Raw genomic sequence first — 17186 nt, 5'->3', positions numbered from 1 at the left:
GGAAAAGGTCCTATGATTGTCTGTTAACTTCTCATTTTGAACAGTAGATCATTTCCTGATGTTTTTCAGTGACTGATTCAATGGCTTTATTAGTTTTTAGTGACAGTATTTGAGTTCTACATCCTTTTCAAAGTTTCAATATAAAATCAGAAGCTTTTTGTCAGACTTGGTTGTTATCCCTCATTCCTTTTTTTCAGTTGTGACTGTTTATTTATTGAATTTATTCCACCTACCCTCCAGCTATTAGCTATATATTGTCTCCATAGCAATCCCTCTCTTCTCCTCAGTACAGAAGCAAAAGAAGAGGCTTGGTAATTGTGATTTTAGATGCAAGGTGTCATTTGAATGCTTTCAAGAGTGCAAACAGTAGGGAATATGGCATTTCTGACGCTTTTGGATAGCATCAATGTGTGCATTATTTTTTCCATATTCATGTTTCATCAACCATTTGCAAATTTTCATTTAAATTGACTTACTTCAACAATGCCTTTGCTTGCATTTTATAATCATTAACAATATCAACTTAATAATACCATGTTCTTCTTATCAGGCTGCTTTCCTCGTGCAATTTTGCATTTACACTGCAAGTCTTAAAAGGACTTTACAAATTCTCCCACAAACCTTTGTCATATATTTTCTATCATTTTGGCTTTTTTTTTTTTTACAACAAATCAGTATTGTTAATATCAAGAAAGTTCACTTTCTTTCTACAGCTGACAAGCGTTAGTATACATCTTTTTCCTTGAATCATTTACAACTAATCCCATACTAATGAGAAAGATTACACTTTTGTATGTCTATGTTAAGAACATCGTTCAAGGGATTGGATGTTCTGTTTCTGCTTTCATGTTCAAAGTCTTTGTGTATGAATAAAAATGGCACCCTACATTTAGAGTTTATTACAAAGAACTAAGCTGAGTAATGTACACATTTACTACTGATTGCAGTGTTGCTAGATAGCAGCTGAAACATATTAATGATATGTCACCATTAGGTTTTCTGTTATTATTGTTATTATTATTTATAGAATGAATTAAGTGTAGATGGTTCTTTAGAACACAGTGAGCTTTGGGCTATGTCTTGGATAGTTTGCTGTCTAGCATGACTCCTTTATATGTTTTTGGCAATGAACTGATTCAATACTACTTTCATAATGAACACATTTCCTACTATCAAGGACCTGCCATTCCACAATTCTACACTGATATGCAGAGGTGATGTACTGCCTCAGTACCAGCGTTCTGCAAAAAGATGTAGCTCTGATTATTTATATTTTTCCCCTAGCAGTCTATCAATACAAGAGCCCATGAGGAGGAAATGAACTTGGAGAAGCAGAAAGATCATTTGGAAACAAGCCAACTTTACCAAGAATATAAAATTATGATTTATTTTTGATGTTTTTTAATAGTAAGGAGGGCTCCATAAAAGACTTAAAGCTTAAATCTCTGCATATTAACTGCATTAAGAGATGGAAGCAACTTGGGATAACTCCCTACCTAACAAGGCTTTGGAAAAAAAGCTCTGACAAAAAACAGCCTCAAGAGATTAATTAGTATTAAATTCAGGACAATCATGTTGGCAACAGGCAAAGATTGACAATTTAAGTTATAAAAACATTTCTTATTAAACAACACTTGTTCAGTGTTCAGTATTGTTTTGAACCAAATTTAATTTTCTATCTTCTCAGATTCAGCCTTTTGTATACTTGTTCCACAGACTGACAGCACACATCTTGGCAAAAAGAAGTAGTAACCGAAACTAGCTAGCATCGAAGCAGAAAAGACTGCATGACAAGTAATAGAGGCCCTTTTTTATGATTTAGCATAAAAAAATCTGCTTCTTGATAAAATTCACCTCTGTAATTCAGTTTATACGTATTTAAAGCAGTAACCTAAAGGCAGATATGGAAATCTTGGTTTTAATGCAACTTATAATTCACTTCTTCACTACTATAAAGTACTTTTGTGGATATAAGGTTTAAGAAGGGAAAAATAAGATCAGAGTGAATAATAAAATATTGTCTTTAGTCACACAAAATGAAGACACTAATATTTGCAACACCAGTTTGTATAAGCAGACCATCTACTAGCCTCACTTACAAAAATGTTTCCTCACTGATGCATTCTTCCATGATTGTCCACTACAGTATTTTTGGATATTTACCCGGGAACATTAGGGACCAGCTATTCTTAAAGAAGGGATACCGCAAAAGGATAACTAATCTGAAGTTATATTACAATTCCTGTACATCAGTAATTAACATTCTTGCTCTCATCCTGGAAGTGAAAGAGAGAATGCAAAGCAAGACCATAAATTACCCTTAAATATGAACAGATTTCTCTTCAGACTGCAGTGAAAAATAATAGCAGAGATAGCAAAGAAGCTTGTGCTATGGCTCCCCTGCAGCAGATTTATATACTTACATACAAGGCTTTTTAGTGCAATTTATTTGTATTTAGACAGAGAGATAGATACATATATTCATTTGTAAAGCCTTTGGCTTTCACAGTGTAAATTAAGCACACTTAAATGCCACAATTCCATGGACTTCAAGACCTTACTACCACTGGGAAAAGAGAAAATTCACACTGCTGCAATGTGATGTTTAACAAGGCAAATGTATTTTTTCAGATATATTGTTGATATTTTTCTGTGAAATTACTGTTTTGGCATAAGAAAGAGCAAATAAGCATTAACACAAAATACTAAGCAACATTTTTTGCAGTGGAAAAAGCAGGGAGAAAAGCAGAGGTGGCAGGACATCGCAGTAGGCTAAATTATTTGGATCTGTGAATTCTGGAATTCAGTTCTGTTACTAAGTTAGTGTATAGCTATTTTAGAGGCACAGTAAAATATTTCTAAATAAAAACACCTGTATTTCATATAGAACAATAGCATATATGATCACTAATCTGTAGTTTCATAAACCATTTACAATATATTGCAGTTGTTTTTGCAAACAGGTATGTCAAAGATTGAAGACCTCCCAGATTTTTTATTTCAGCCTTTTCCAATCTTCCTACTATTATTTAGCTTTCAGGCTAATGAATAAATAAATCAAATAATAATAATAATAAAAAAATCTAAATTTGAATATTATTAATTAGCAAATAAATTAGCATACTGAAAGTGAATGCTTTTTTGTCTGTCTTTTTTTTTTTTTTGTTTTGGTTTCAAGTTTGCTAAATGTGATTCTCATTTTGCACAATGCCGAACATTTCTGTGTTGGCTGATCACGACCCATCTGCACTATGTAACTGTCAAAAGCCTGTCTTGGCCTTGGAGCACGTTGAAAGCAACTATTGTACAGAGGGTCACTTGCCATTTTTATGTAATTGTCCAGAGAATGTCCTAGTTCACATTTAAATGACTCTACCATACAAAATTTCTCCCAGCATTCAATCAGGCTTTTGTCTTGCTCTGAATGGATCCTATTAAAAAGCAGAAATGTATGAATAGAGAGATACCACACTGCCTGCTTCAATGTACATCTAAAAGATGTAACGTGCTTGTGAATAAACAATATAGATACATGTCTAAAGAGGAAGTGAAAATGAAAAAGTTTGGTGTGAAAAATAACATTTATATTTGGATAGGCCAGGCTGGTGTGGCCAAGTCAGTACTGCAACACCTATTCCTGAGAAAACTGCCACGTTTCTCTGATACTTTTGTTGTTCCTCATCCCTGAAATCTGGGTTGTTTGCTCTCTTATTACGGACTTAAATAGGGCATAGCAAGCCATGAACGTTCATTACCGTTTTGTACTGCAGGCACTAGCAGAGGGTGCCTGGGTCACACAGGCACTTTCAAACAGTGCTGAGGAGCCAGATTTGCTGGGGAGCCAATTCGGCTGTTTAGGCAGGGCACCGCAGTAAGCCTGAGTTTATAAGCCCTTTCTGAAGCATGGTAACGCAAGGTGATTTTTCTTGCCAGGCCCTATTAGCTCAGAAATGGCCGCACTCCTGTGTAAGCCCAGCTCGCTGCCGGTGCCAGCCACGGTGTCCTTCCCCTCTGCAGCTTGCACAGTCAAGTCACACATTCATGTCACATGTTCCCCCACAATGCCGTAACTGGAAAGCACTCCCTCTTCTCTCCCCAGTTTCCACTTTCGTATTTAACAATTACATATACTATCCTGCTTAGAGATCGGATGAGAGACTGAAGGGTCAGACTACTCAGCGCAATAATGTAATTACAAAGGTGATTTTTAATACCAACGCCAGCTCCTCTTTTCTGCCAGTCACCAAGACCTGGAATTTTTGTAAAAATCAAAATTCAGCAGCCAGATCTAGTAAAAGGCTTGGTAAACCTGGTAGATAGAGCCGCACTGCATACTTATGTGCCCATACTTCTCTTTTCCAATGGCTTTTAGGTGATTTTTAATCAGTAACATAAATCAGGCTTTGAACTCTAGCTGTAAGGCCTAGCAGCCTTACAGCTCCTAGCAATGAGCTAAACAGGAGTTCAAGGGAACGCAAAAGTTGCCAGACATCTCTGCCATGTTTCATACCTAATTAAAAGGTTCTTTTTATTCAAATTACAGAATTCCATATCACAGCTATCTGCAGCAAGTCACACAGCTTTAGTTTAACTAAAGGAAAGCCATGCTGTTTTGAGAATCAGCCTTACTTGTGGGATCTTTTGGAAGATCACATTGAGGCAATCTGTAACATCTAATTAGAAGAGATTTGCTACAGTTCATTCCTAAATTATTTTACCACAGGTATGCTGACATTAAGGAAGTCTAAACAAACGGATTATCTAGTTTGATTTCCCATCTGTCACTGACACTTAAACTATGTACTTGTCATTTGGGAAAGTTTCAGCGGCGACCTCGGTACCTGCTCGGAAGCCATGCCTTGTCCCGGTAAAGTACAGACGTGCCATACCTTCTGAAGAGACCGTCTGAACCGCTGCGAGATGCAGTGCAGCCAGCTCCTTCTGTTCCTGCTCCTTTTCCTTTTTATTGGATAATTATCCCTGTGCATCTTTATGATGATTTATACATTGACTGCAGATTTTCAACTTCCTTTTTTTGGTATGTCCACATTAGCTCTGCAAGTAGTGTTTCAATACTGGTCTCATTAAAACTTGAAGAAGAGGTAAAATTGCCTCTTTATACGCTAATTCTTTGTTTAGTTATATAAACACTTTCTCCTTCCCCTCCCCCTCCAGGGTCCAGCATCACAATCATTCTAGGTCATGCTGTATAAATGCCTTAGCCTCAATCTTACTTAATGTTTTGTTGGCCTGTGTGTCATATCAGATATGGTATGATAATTAATTCAAAGTTATCAAGCACAGAACACAAATGAGTCCTCTTTTCTGCAGAACCCTACTATAAATCCCATTCATCAGTGAAAATCTGGGCATAATACTTACATAAATGTCACAAACGGCAGAAATACATATCTATATAAAGATACAGAATTTTATATGTATTTTTTAAATCTGCCAGGTCACTTTATATAAAATCCTCTATGGTCTGAATCATGGATAAAGCATATTGCTGCATTTTCAATCTGATTGTCATGGAATACTTAGTCAAAAGCCTTACAAGTTTCCATTAAAAAAATAAAAATATTTCTTTTTTGAAAATTAAATTCAGTAATATTTTGATTCAAATTGATTTTATTCCTACTTTTTAATTCAGAAGGAAGTGAGTTGTATATCTGTTCTCTGTTATTTTGACTCAGGCTGACCAGCCTACTGTAGCAGGGGATATCTCAGCAGCACTAGTTCAATGCTAATGTAATTAGTTTTTTATTATACTATTTCCATATGTATCCTCTCAGTGCTACTTTTTAATAGATAATACAATAACATCAGATCTGTCTTTCTAGGAACAGAAATTCGTTGTAGAAACCTACTGTTTGCACATTAATTGAACATAAGTCAGAGTATCTCTGGAAATGAAAAAGTGTAATATAGCCAACCTAGCTTAGCAAAAAACAAGGGTTGTAATGGGATTTACTCTTACCTTTTGCTCCAATATGCAAAAGAAGCATAGATCAGCGAGAGAGCAGGTTTATTTAAGATTAAGGAAACCTACCAAATGGGTCAGTTCAGAACTTATGAGTTCTTCATGCTTTTTTGTTTATGGTTTGGATTTTTGTTTGGATGTTTTGTTTTGTTTTTGTAAAAATGAAGGTTGTGCATTCCAACCTGTTTTGCTCACTACCAATCTGGTTTCAGTCTAAGACAGTTCTGGGAGAAAACTCCCATTGCTTACCAGTCTGCTCTGAAACCAGAGCCTCAGGCTCCAGCGCAGCCCAGCCTCCCAGAGGGGCTGCTGTGAGCCTCAGCAGGTGGAAACTTGTGAATTGCAGCTATTCCTTGACATAGTAACTCTTATCCACAAGCAAAAGAGCTGCTAAGAACTGTAATGGTTTCTCAGCTGACAAGTTTCAGTGATCTCTGAGACCTGCAAGCCTCTGAGTTTTTGGGTGATAAGCAGGTCTTCCAGCCCATCCGCTCAACAAGAGCCCATCTACAGCCCACCTGCCTCCCCACACCCATGGGAAGTGCAGCTCTTCAGTCACACCTTAAAGCTTACTATCATGATGGCATTTCATCTTCTGTCTTTCCAAGTCTTTCTGTCCTGCAGATAATAACTCATTCTGTGGGCAAGCACCGTACCTGCTTGTACCTCCATTCATGATCCGCTCCTGATCACTGTGCTGGCAGTGCATTACTCTGCTCCAGCTGGAGCTCACTGCTTGTCTGGACTTCAGCTTCCTTCTGACTCCTCTGACCCTAGCTCTCTTTAAAGTCCCCTAGATATTTTTTCTATTCTTAATTCTTCTTTGAAACTTGGTCCTACTAATATAGGGGATAGCTGGGCATCCCACTCCCTTGTCTATAACTCCATTTTTAGTTTTTTTAACCAGCGAAGTACCTTGTGGACCACTTTGCACTGCTGACCTGGATTGCCTGACCTTGGACTGAGTTTCTATTAACACTCTAATCATTAGGGTAGTGGTCATTCTGCACACAACATTAGCATTCTGCAGTAACAAACAGTACTCAGCCTTTCCTGTTTAAATTCCTGACAGTTCTTTCTCATCTAAAAACATTTCCTGTTTTTGTTCCCTTAGGCAGTTTTATCAATACAGAGTTTTCTAAATCTGGGTTCCTCAAATTCTTGCAGCAAAGGCTCACAACTCAGCTTTCGAGTTCTGCTTTAGTTAGGGAAATATCTGGATCTTCCAAATGCCTCTCATGAGAGAAGCTGAAAACAGCATCTACTTCCTTGGGAATAGATATATTAGCCAAAATTCAACATAACGGAATAAACTGCACAGAATAGTTTGCCAGATTATTCATTCAGGTGATCTTGTGACAGACAAGGAAGGGTTATTTTTGCATACTGAAGAGGAGAAGAAATTATTTTCTTAAGAAAGGTTTTATTTCTAGATTCTTTCTTCACACCATATAATCCTAAATTACAACGAAGTCTTACAGATACTGATGACAGCATTCTACTTTCCTTACAGTTGATCTATGATTTGGTATTTTTAAAGTTGAATGTATTTAGCTAACATATATTATTTCTGTTGCCAACCATAACCTTTTCAAGACAAAATATTACTGAAAATATTTTCCTGTTATTTTACAAACAGATTTTATGCCTGTTTCAACATTGCATTTTTATAAAAAACATTGTTTGTGTTACTTGATTTTATCTTGTTAACACAATTGATTCCACAAACTTTATTCAAGAAAAAAAATCTTGTCAGAATCCTCCTCTGGTACATGTAGGGGGTTTTTTTGTTTGTTTGGAGGTTTTTTTGTTTGTTTTGTTTTTTGTTTTTGTGAGATTTAAACATATCAACAGAATACTCCAAGGCAAAACTTCTTAGCTTTCAAAGGCAAGATTATATTCAAAATGTAATTTATAATACCAGGCACCATTAGACATAATGTATTATTCAGCTAAACACCATAATGGTATTCAATTCACGATGAAAATTAAAAATTAATAACTTTGTGACCACTGATTCTCTGTATTCTGTGCAGATGTTGAGAAAAGTGAACTAGTCTACTTGAAAAAAAACCAGCAGCCCATTATTACTATGAGCTTTAAGGACATTGAACATGTAAACAAACAATAGAATGAATAATATTACCCAGGCAACTTGGGCTAATTTATATAAAAGTGAAGCCAATGCCATGATAAACAAAGGAGCACTGAAATATAACCAGCTACATGCTGGGTTTACTTGTTCCTGTTCGGAAGACAAAGGATGGAGCATTAGAAACCACTATGTCCTGTAATGAGGCTAATATCTGTTTTGCCCTGAGTAATTATTCATTTCATATAAATCAACAAAACAGAACCTATCTCGCCACCACAATAGAGAATATCCTGCATATTTATCCACATTTCTGTGATGTCAGGAAGTGTTCTGCTTTATTTTAGGCAATTTAAGGAGAAACTTAAATGAGAAAATTACTCAGTTACAGAAACACAAAATTCAGAACGGAGATGGAAATTAACTTAGATGTTATGCTTCAAAGCCTAGACGATGAGTACATCTCTCCTCCCAAATAATTTAGTATCAAATTTGAGACAAAAATTTATAATGACTTTCTTCATTTACCCAGTAAAAACAATGCTTTTGCAACATAGTGTCAGCATAATCTGCCTAACTGCATAGGAACTTTGAAAGATGCTGAGCACCCTGGCATTAAACACACGTATAACTTTAAGCACTTGAGCAGTTCCAAAAGAGAAAAACCGGATGAGGTACAGTAACGGTAAAGTAATAGTGATGGTAATATTTCCATTGATTTCAAGGTACCCAGGATTTGAACCATGAACTTTGCCGTTTCTAATAAACTGCTTAAAACTTAGGTTTGGTGGTTGATTTAGATCACCAGTGCAACTAAGGGAAAAACCCCAAGCTTTAGGGCATACAAGCCCTTCTTCAGAAGCAGCAGAATTCAAAGCTAATTACAGGCCAAGAGTAAAGCAAGGACAGATGAAAGAGTAACTCTGGATTGAATCTGGGACCTTGTATGGCTGAGAATGAACAGGAACATTTTGAAGATTCAGCATACATGGAAACACAAAGCTATGACAAAGGCCTGCCTTCACGCCTGCTTCATGTTGCTCTCCATAACAGTCGCTGAAAGTAGGCAGGCAGTTTTACCACTTTGTTTCTTCTCCATTTTTTGTAGCGAAGGGACTCTTATAGAGTCACAGTAATAGAATCTCAAGGTCTAGTATTAGACTTTATGTCATCATGCCTGGGGAAAAGAAGGAGAAACCCACACTGATATATATTTCAAAGTCATTTTACTTGGTATTTACTGATCAGTGCTCACACATTCAGCATTCTGAAATGGAATGACTACTGCCATAACCCACACATAAATATTTGCAAAAATAGAAAGGAATACTTACTAAACAATTATTTTTCATTTACATGTAAATATCATGTACCTTTCATTTGTTAGAAAATAAATATTTATTGGATAAGATGGTCATAATCCACTCCATCCAATCAATAGACTTTACCCGTGATTTATTTTGAATTTGCAATTATTGGAAAAAATTCTGAATCACTGTAAGTAATCAGTCCTATATTTGTTTTTTTGATATGCTTTGTTAGCAAAATGGTTGCTGGATTTGTAGTATACCTACAACTAGGAATTAAAACTTTGTATTAATACATTATAGAATCTATTTATCACAATAAGTAACATTCATATGCAATTTTCAAATGCAGTAAAAGAAAACAGATTATTCAGGGTACCTACTCATAAGAGCTGCCTTTTAGTGTACATGTGAAGACACTATATATGACAGTCAAATATTGTTACGTTTTCTTACAGTTACTCTGTGTTTATGTGAGAGAAAACTGGAATATTCCTGCAGTTATTTTCCCGAGTATCTCATTTAGTGTAACATTTCACTCACTATACTTTTACAGATTTTGAATAAAGAGGTTTATCTTAAATTCATTTAAAAAGACACCAACTCATGATGACCTAGTATTGTAAGAGTGAACATTATGCTGATGGATTTTTTTGCCTACACACTGATGTTTACTTCCTACAATTCAAAACTGAAATAGTCACTACAACAAAGATTTACAAAAGCTTTATACAAATAGAATGACATCTACTCTGTAATGGTTGCTGATGTGACAATTGCAGATGAATGTACATATTTATGCAACTAATTTTTACTCACATGCAGTAACATTTACCAGCACAACACTTAGTGGTTCACAGTGTCATTTCACACTTACTGTGAAATAATTTCAATTTATCCATGCCTACAAAGGAACAAAGAATAATATAACTGCCCCAGACCACATCCCAAAGAGGCATGTATTTCATAACATTGCATGTTTACCTGTTTTTTTGCACTTTATTTCATGTTTAATTAGTTTCTGCTATGGGTTTACTAAAGGCACTGTATTATGAAGTTCTACAGTTTGTGCTGGCTTCTTAGCACTATGGAAACAGACGTGTATCTGTGTGTGTCTCTGTCTCTCAAATTAATAGAATCTTTATTAATAACATGCTCAATTTTTCAATGAGTTCTTCCTTGATTTATTTATACTATGAACTCCATACTATGATTAGTTCATTTGCAGCTCAGGGTTAGAAATGGCAGTAGATTATGTAGTTTCTTTTGCCAGAACTATTCAGAATTAAATCTAACAAGATAAATCTTACAAAAACATGCAGACTGCACAAAAAGAAATCTGCCTTGCTGAACATTTGCTTCTGACTGTCATATTCAAGGAGAGAATTTATCTACAGTGTTTTGAACATAGAAATCATCAGCTTACAGACACACAACTTGTTGGAAACCTGATCTTTTGGAAGGGTTAACATAATATGAATTAAATGTCAGATTCCCCTCTGCCCCACTACTGAGCCTTCTCCTAGCAAAATACATGCAGTACACCTTCAAGGACCTCTGGATTACACTGTATGCATACACAAAGCTGATTCTTCTCCCACATTAGTGTAACTAGCACTGCCTTCATTAACATTAACAGAATCCTTACTGTGTATGTCAGGGCAGCAGTGAGTACTAGGTTGTGCACAGCACTCACTGGCCTACACAGCGTATGGCTCCTCTCCCTCCCAATGGTGCCATCCTTGCACAATATACACCTTGTCATCTCCCAAGGCACTGACAATAATTGCATCCACAATAACAAGCACTATAGGTGTTAGTATGCTACCAAGTTACAGCTTACTCACTTCAGTATTGTTCAGCTACAGCATTAGCAAATTTTAAAACTGAACTTGTTTTGTGGGTCCAACAAAAATTTCATTTTGAATTAAGCATACAAAATCTCTTAGAAAGGTCCTGAATAGAGGTGTTGCATGTGACATCCGAGATCTGCCCTGTCATTAGGGACATTGCTGAACAGGGACATTATAATAGCTAATTAACATCTAAAGTATCCACTATCTATTAATTAACTACACTAACGTGAGAGCAGAATCAGATTCGTGCAGCATACAGTGTAATCCAGAGGTTCTTGGAAGGTGGACTACATGTACTTTGCCAGAGGGTTCAGCAATGGGGAACAGGGGCATTTGACATTTAACTCATATAGTAGATTTGTATTTGTTTTGATGTCTATTTTACAGTTCTTCATGTGCTTAGAATTTCAAATAGTGCAATACAGTTTCTTACCATTGGTAATTAGTTAGGTATGATGCCATATGGGACCATGGCATCACATGGGAGGCCCCTAGTTAATCTGGAAAAAAATGGGGTTTACTAGAACTGTGAAAAAGTCAAGAAGCTGGCTAAAGGCAACGCTGCAATATATACAGTTTAAAAGTGAAGCAGCAGTATGGAAGAAGATACTTTGTACTGAATCGTGGGAACATTTTCTTTTCTTAGCACAAAAAGAAATTAAATAAATTAGATAAAATGTTATTTTAGTTTAGGTGTTGAGTTATAATTATGCATGTAGTTACATACTTTATTGAAATGCATTTTACCTTGGTCTGTTCACTTTTCCAAAGATAGAAATTCAAATTCTTGCCCATTTTCCTCTATTTCTTTCATAACAATTACATTCAATTTCTCATACATGACTTTGCATATTGTCTGGTTAAAGATGTGAGCAAATAAGGTGGCTGAATCAGATAAATTAAAATCCGGAAAAAAAAAAAAAAAAAAAAAGCAAAATAGAAGGCTAAAGGATTATCATTATCCCCACAAAACTGTATATTCTACACCAAACGTGAGAAATTCTATCTATTAAGCCCATGCAGTAGCAGCTAAAGATAATCTTACAGAGAAACGAGCCCAAAAGCAGGTGACGGGGACTCAAAAAGAGGTCATACTAAACAATGGCTATTTGTTGTTAAAGCTAGCAAAACAACAAAAACTCTTGAAATAATCCTCTTGCAGGAACAAGGCCACACAACACACAGAGAGCTTCTGAGCAACCTCCCAACTTGTCAGAGGAAGGGAAAAGCTGTATAATTCTAACTAGAGGGATGAAATACACTACTTCATATAACCACACTGCTGTGAAGCAACTCTAATCAATGCATTTGAGCAAAAACACTCCTGACATCTTGAAATAAAACTGATAGATGGTGTACTGCCCAAATACGGACTGTATTTAACTATTCAACTATAGTTTCTTTCCTATGCAGTAGAATATATTAGATTATGGGAAAATATTGTAAAACATCATGGATTACTATCTATATTTACATATACAGATTACATATCTATACTAGCTCCAGATATAGGTTCAGGCCTCCACTGCTCTACAACTTAACATCGTAAGACAGTATTTGCTGCAAAGCACTTCATCGACAAACTTTGTTCTGAATATTTCAAGTTTCCTGGCCACAACAGAGTTAGCACAATCATTCTTCACCCATCTTGGGCACTGTAAAAAAGATATGCCTCATTCCATGATCCTGAGAGCTTCTATCGATGTGAAGTAACTCTAGAATATAATAATATATCACCTGGGCCATTATTCCATAAGTAGAACTAAACAACTGATGTCGGTGAACACAGTTTAAAAGATCTTTTATTGTTTCAAAGGACAGTGCATAAGGAAGTAATATTGGTGAGTCATATGCAACCTGTAACAAGTATTTCTTCTACTCCTGTAAAATTAAAAATAACAAATAAAAAACAAAAAAATGCAAATTGGCTGAAAATTTCAACACAAGTAACATCATGTCAGAGAAAACATATGCAAGCAAGTCTTCAGGATCTAGACCCTGGTTTTGGTAATGTTGTCCATGTACATAAAGGTACACTTTATCCACAGGACTAATAGCAAAAAGGTAGAGGAAAAAGCCCGAATTATGAAATAAAGTGTTTTTAAGACAAACAGGACTAGAAAGAGCATGAAATCTGTTTATATTTAAGACTAAATACGTAAAAAAGCAGACACTATACAGTTCTGTTTTCCTGTTACAGACTGACGTAAAAAAAAGGGTCTCAGGCCTATTTTAACCTTTATACCTCTGGGTGTAGTGACAGTGTTAAAAGGGCAAGAGGGCAGAGACAGAACCATAGCAGACACTCTTAGTCGAAAGTATAAACATGTGTGCACTAGGCACATGATTAAATGAAACAAAAGCCGTGCAACGCTGGGGTGTCCTAGTTGTAGCATCTACAGCCTTGTAACATCTACCTCTCTCATCACCACATTATTTTCATCTACTATAATCTGTTTACTACTTTCTTATTCGCTAATCTGCACTTTCATTTGCCGATACCCAAACCATGTGTTGTTTATCTCAGAAATCACTCTTTATCCTTTATTTCCAAACCAGAAAACTATCGCTTAGCTTATTAAATTTTCTGCTCCCCTAACTCCGTTCCTTCCTGAGCAGCAGTCTACATTGCTACCTCTGCTACTTTGTCACATGAGATACCAGGAACCCTAAAACAAGACTAGGCTCCCATATGTCAGGTCAATTGTTTTGTAAAACTCTTATCCCATAGTACCAGTGTTGAAGTCTGCTCAAAAGAACACAAAATGGACTGCATACATGAACCTCTCAGGAGGGCAGATGACTGGTGGCTAAGAATCAAGTCACAGCTCACAGCTGCCCAGCCATTCTCCATAGCAGTAGCACAATGAAGATGGCCAAATAAAATGTCTTGGAGGTCTAATGAAGTCTTAAGAGTTAATGTTGTTTGAGGTTTCTTTAAGAAAGGATTTTATACCATATTTTGCTAGGGTTGAGTGCATGCTTACCAACCAGAAAATGTTAAACTTATTTAAGTCACAGTTTAATTGAGCATTATTTACATCATTTTACTTCATTACTTATGGTTTATTCAGCATGAGCAAAGATTCCTGTAAAGAAAAATATCCAATAAAAATGAATATTGAGTACACTTTTTCATCAAGATTAAGTATTACAGGAAAAAACTTTTAATTTCCCAAGTATAGTAATAGCTGAGTCTGACTTGAAGTCTTTGTACTCTAATGCTGAAACACCTCTTGTATGGTAAAATTCTGCTTTTTGAGCTCATTCTGAAGGCAGAAATTCCTGAGATCCTATAGAAACAAAAAATCCCAAGGAATCACTGGGGAAGATGAACCTTAATTTAGCAGATTTGCCTCATAGACTCTTGTGTCTTACGGTTCAACTGAAACTTTTTTCTGAGATTCAGTTTTATTTCAGTCACAGGCTGCTTTACCCAAGAAATTCTGTGAAGCCTACTTTGTTCCAAACAGACCGTGCGCACAAGCTGGGGCATGGTGGTGGATACATCACCCAGAAGCTCAGCTGACCCTGCTTTGGGGCAGGAGGTTGGACTGGGTGATCTCCTGAGGACCTTTCCAACCTGATTTATTTCTGTGATCCTATTATAAGGTAACAGGATCTTTCTTTTGTAATCCAAACAGTTCAACACGTGCACTGTGGGGAAAGCGTTGTAGCAACTGCATCTTAGCATGTTTTCTTAGGGGGGTTATGTTAAAGAACAGAACGAGCAACCAACAAAATAACCCATCGGCAGATGGGATGTGGACATGCAGACAGCCCTACACTTGAGCTCTCAGAACGCACGCAGGGCACGCGAAAACTGGCTGAGCGGTTCTGAGCCGTGGGGTGGGATCGTCTCACTCGGCTTTCTTTTAACGAGGGAAAAAATGCTGCTGGCTGGTGAGTCCTCAGAGCAGAGAGCTCCGCTGCAGCCCCAGGCCACCTCCCGGCCACCCCATCCTGAGGGGACAACCGCCCTGGAGCCCACCAGCACCCGGCGCCGTGGGGGCTGGACCCCGAGGCCCTCTGACGGATCTCGGCAGCGAAGCGGCGAGTAGCGAGCACAAGGCAGGCGCGGACACCGTTAGCAGACGGCGAGGCTGAGGAGAGCGCTCCCCTCCGCCGGCGCCAGCTCCCGCTCCCCGCCGCGCCGCAAGAGACCCCAGCCTCCGGAACCGCCCCTGCGGGCGGTGGTACGGCCGCGCCCAGCGCTTCCCCGCCCCGCCGAGGGACGGAACCTCCCGCACGGAGCCGTTTAAATCCGAGCCCTCGGCGGCTGGCCCCGCCACAGGCGGGTGTGCGGCGATGGCACCTGCAGGTGATGGTGCCGCCCAGGCGGCTCCCGCGCCCGTTTCTAGCGCCACGCGCGTCCCGGTTGCCTTGCGCTTCCCCCCGCCCTCCGCAACGGCTCGCGGCCGCCGTGCGCACGCGCGGCCGCCCCGCCCTTCCCGCCGAGCACGCGTTCGCCGCTCTCCTTCCCCCGCACCCCCACATCCGCGCCGCCGTGTGGGCGGTGCGCGCCACCGAGCGCCTGCGGGGGGCGGGGGCGGTGCCGCGGGAGCGTCAGGGCCGCGGCGGCGGGAGCAGCAGCCTCTCGGCCCGGCGGGCAGCGGGCCCTGCAGCGTGGCCTCCGCTAGCGGCTCTCCGCCCGCTCCCTCTCCGCGTTCCCCGGGGGACGGCTTCAGGCAAGCCTCCCCTCGCCCCCCTCCCCGTTTTCTTCCTGTCCGGTTGCTTGCGTGTGAGGTAAACTCGGCGTGTGGTGCCTGCGCCGCCGTTGCGTTTCAGGTGAGGGAGGGGGGGGGAAGAGAAACAGAGCAGGAAGGCACTCACTCCCCCTCCCTCCTCAGCGCCTCTCCGGCGGCCCCGGGCGCCAAACCCCGTCGCTCCCTTGCTTCTCATCTCCCGGCGAAGTAAAACACCCCCCTTCCCAAAATGGGCTGCACGCTGAGCGCCGAGGACAAGGCAGCGGTGGAGAGGAGCAAGATGATCGACAGGAACCTGCGGGAGGATGGCGAGAAGGCGGCCAGGGAGGTCAAGCTGCTCCTCTTGGGTAAGGGCTCCAGTGAGGCCAGGGTCCCCCTGAAGTAATCCCCCTTTCCCGCCGAAGCCCTGGGGTGAGGTGCCCCCTCGCCTCCCAGCCCGGAGGCAAGGGCCCTTGTGTAGGCGAGGGCGGGGCAGGTGCCCACCAGTTCCAGCTAATGTGAGGAGGGGGGGCCAGCTCCTCCGGCTTGGAGGGTGGTTGGGCGGTGGGATGCGTTCCTGGGATAACGTGGCTGGAGGAAAGCCGCCCGGCCGTAGGGGGGTGTGTGCTCGTGGCCCCTCAAAAGTTCTGGGGTTGAGGGGAGGCACAGCAGCCCGTTAACGCAGGTGGGCGCCTCGGCTTCTTTCGGGGTTACAGGCAGGGCCGCTCTGGGGAAGCGGCACGGCGTAGTTTGTCCCGGGGTGCTTGTTCAGACCGGGCCCTAACTCCCATATGAAGGGGATAACATCTGAAACTTAAGACGTGGATTCTGTGTATCTCTGCTTAGAGGAAGGAAATTGCTGGTTGGAGGATGTTAGCTGTTAATGTTTCTTGTAGACCCGGACATATAAATTGGTGCTACAAGAATAAAGTGCAGAAAGCATCAAAGGAACAAAAGGCAAAGCACCATTTAACTTTTCACAGTTTCATTTTTGTGGAATTTTCTCGTGTTGCTGAAATCTTAACGGAAAGTACAACCTTGATGGGGATTCTAAACGTATAATAACTCACATAATATGTATCGTGTGTACTTGTGAGCACAACTCAGGAACTTGAAGCTAGCTTTTTTGTATATTTTGTGATATGTCTTTGTGTAAACATAAGTAAAATCAGACTATTTTAAAAATTACAAGAAAAAAGTGAAGGTTTTAATTAGTAATACCTTTGTGCAAGACTAAAATGACTGTACAGCTTGCAGACAGCT

At 39.6% G+C, this 17186-nt stretch overlaps 1 protein-coding gene and 1 long non-coding RNA gene across 3 annotated transcripts in view; one reads left to right on the top strand and one right to left on the bottom strand.

Moving 5' to 3' along the window:
• Window positions 1-622: 622 nt before the first annotated feature.
• On the bottom strand, window positions 623-15542 carry LOC308065737. Its single transcript, XR_013928894.1, has 2 exons — window positions 10202-15542; window positions 623-9252 (listed from the first exon to the last, which is right to left on the bottom strand). It is a non-coding gene; the product is annotated as an uncharacterized lncRNA (long non-coding RNA).
• A 255-nt stretch (window positions 15543-15797) lies between these two features.
• Window positions 15798-17186, top strand: part of GNAI1 (G protein subunit alpha i1) — a 35922-nt gene continuing 34533 nt past the window's right edge. For both annotated transcript variants that reach the window (XM_080391998.1, XM_080391997.1), the window contains exons 1-2: window positions 15798-15984; window positions 16089-16291. In XM_080391998.1, the coding sequence (XP_080248124.1) occupies window positions 16174-16291 (118 nt within the window). In that variant the 5' untranslated portion in view covers window positions 15798-15984; window positions 16089-16173. The remainder of the gene's footprint in view (window positions 15985-16088; window positions 16292-17186) is intronic.

The sequence above is a fragment of the Falco punctatus genome, assembly GCF_963210335.1.
Source record: "Falco punctatus genome assembly, chromosome: 6".
Taxonomy (NCBI): Eukaryota; Metazoa; Chordata; class Aves; order Falconiformes; family Falconidae; genus Falco; species Falco punctatus.
This window is presented reverse-complemented; position numbering and strand designations above follow the sequence as displayed.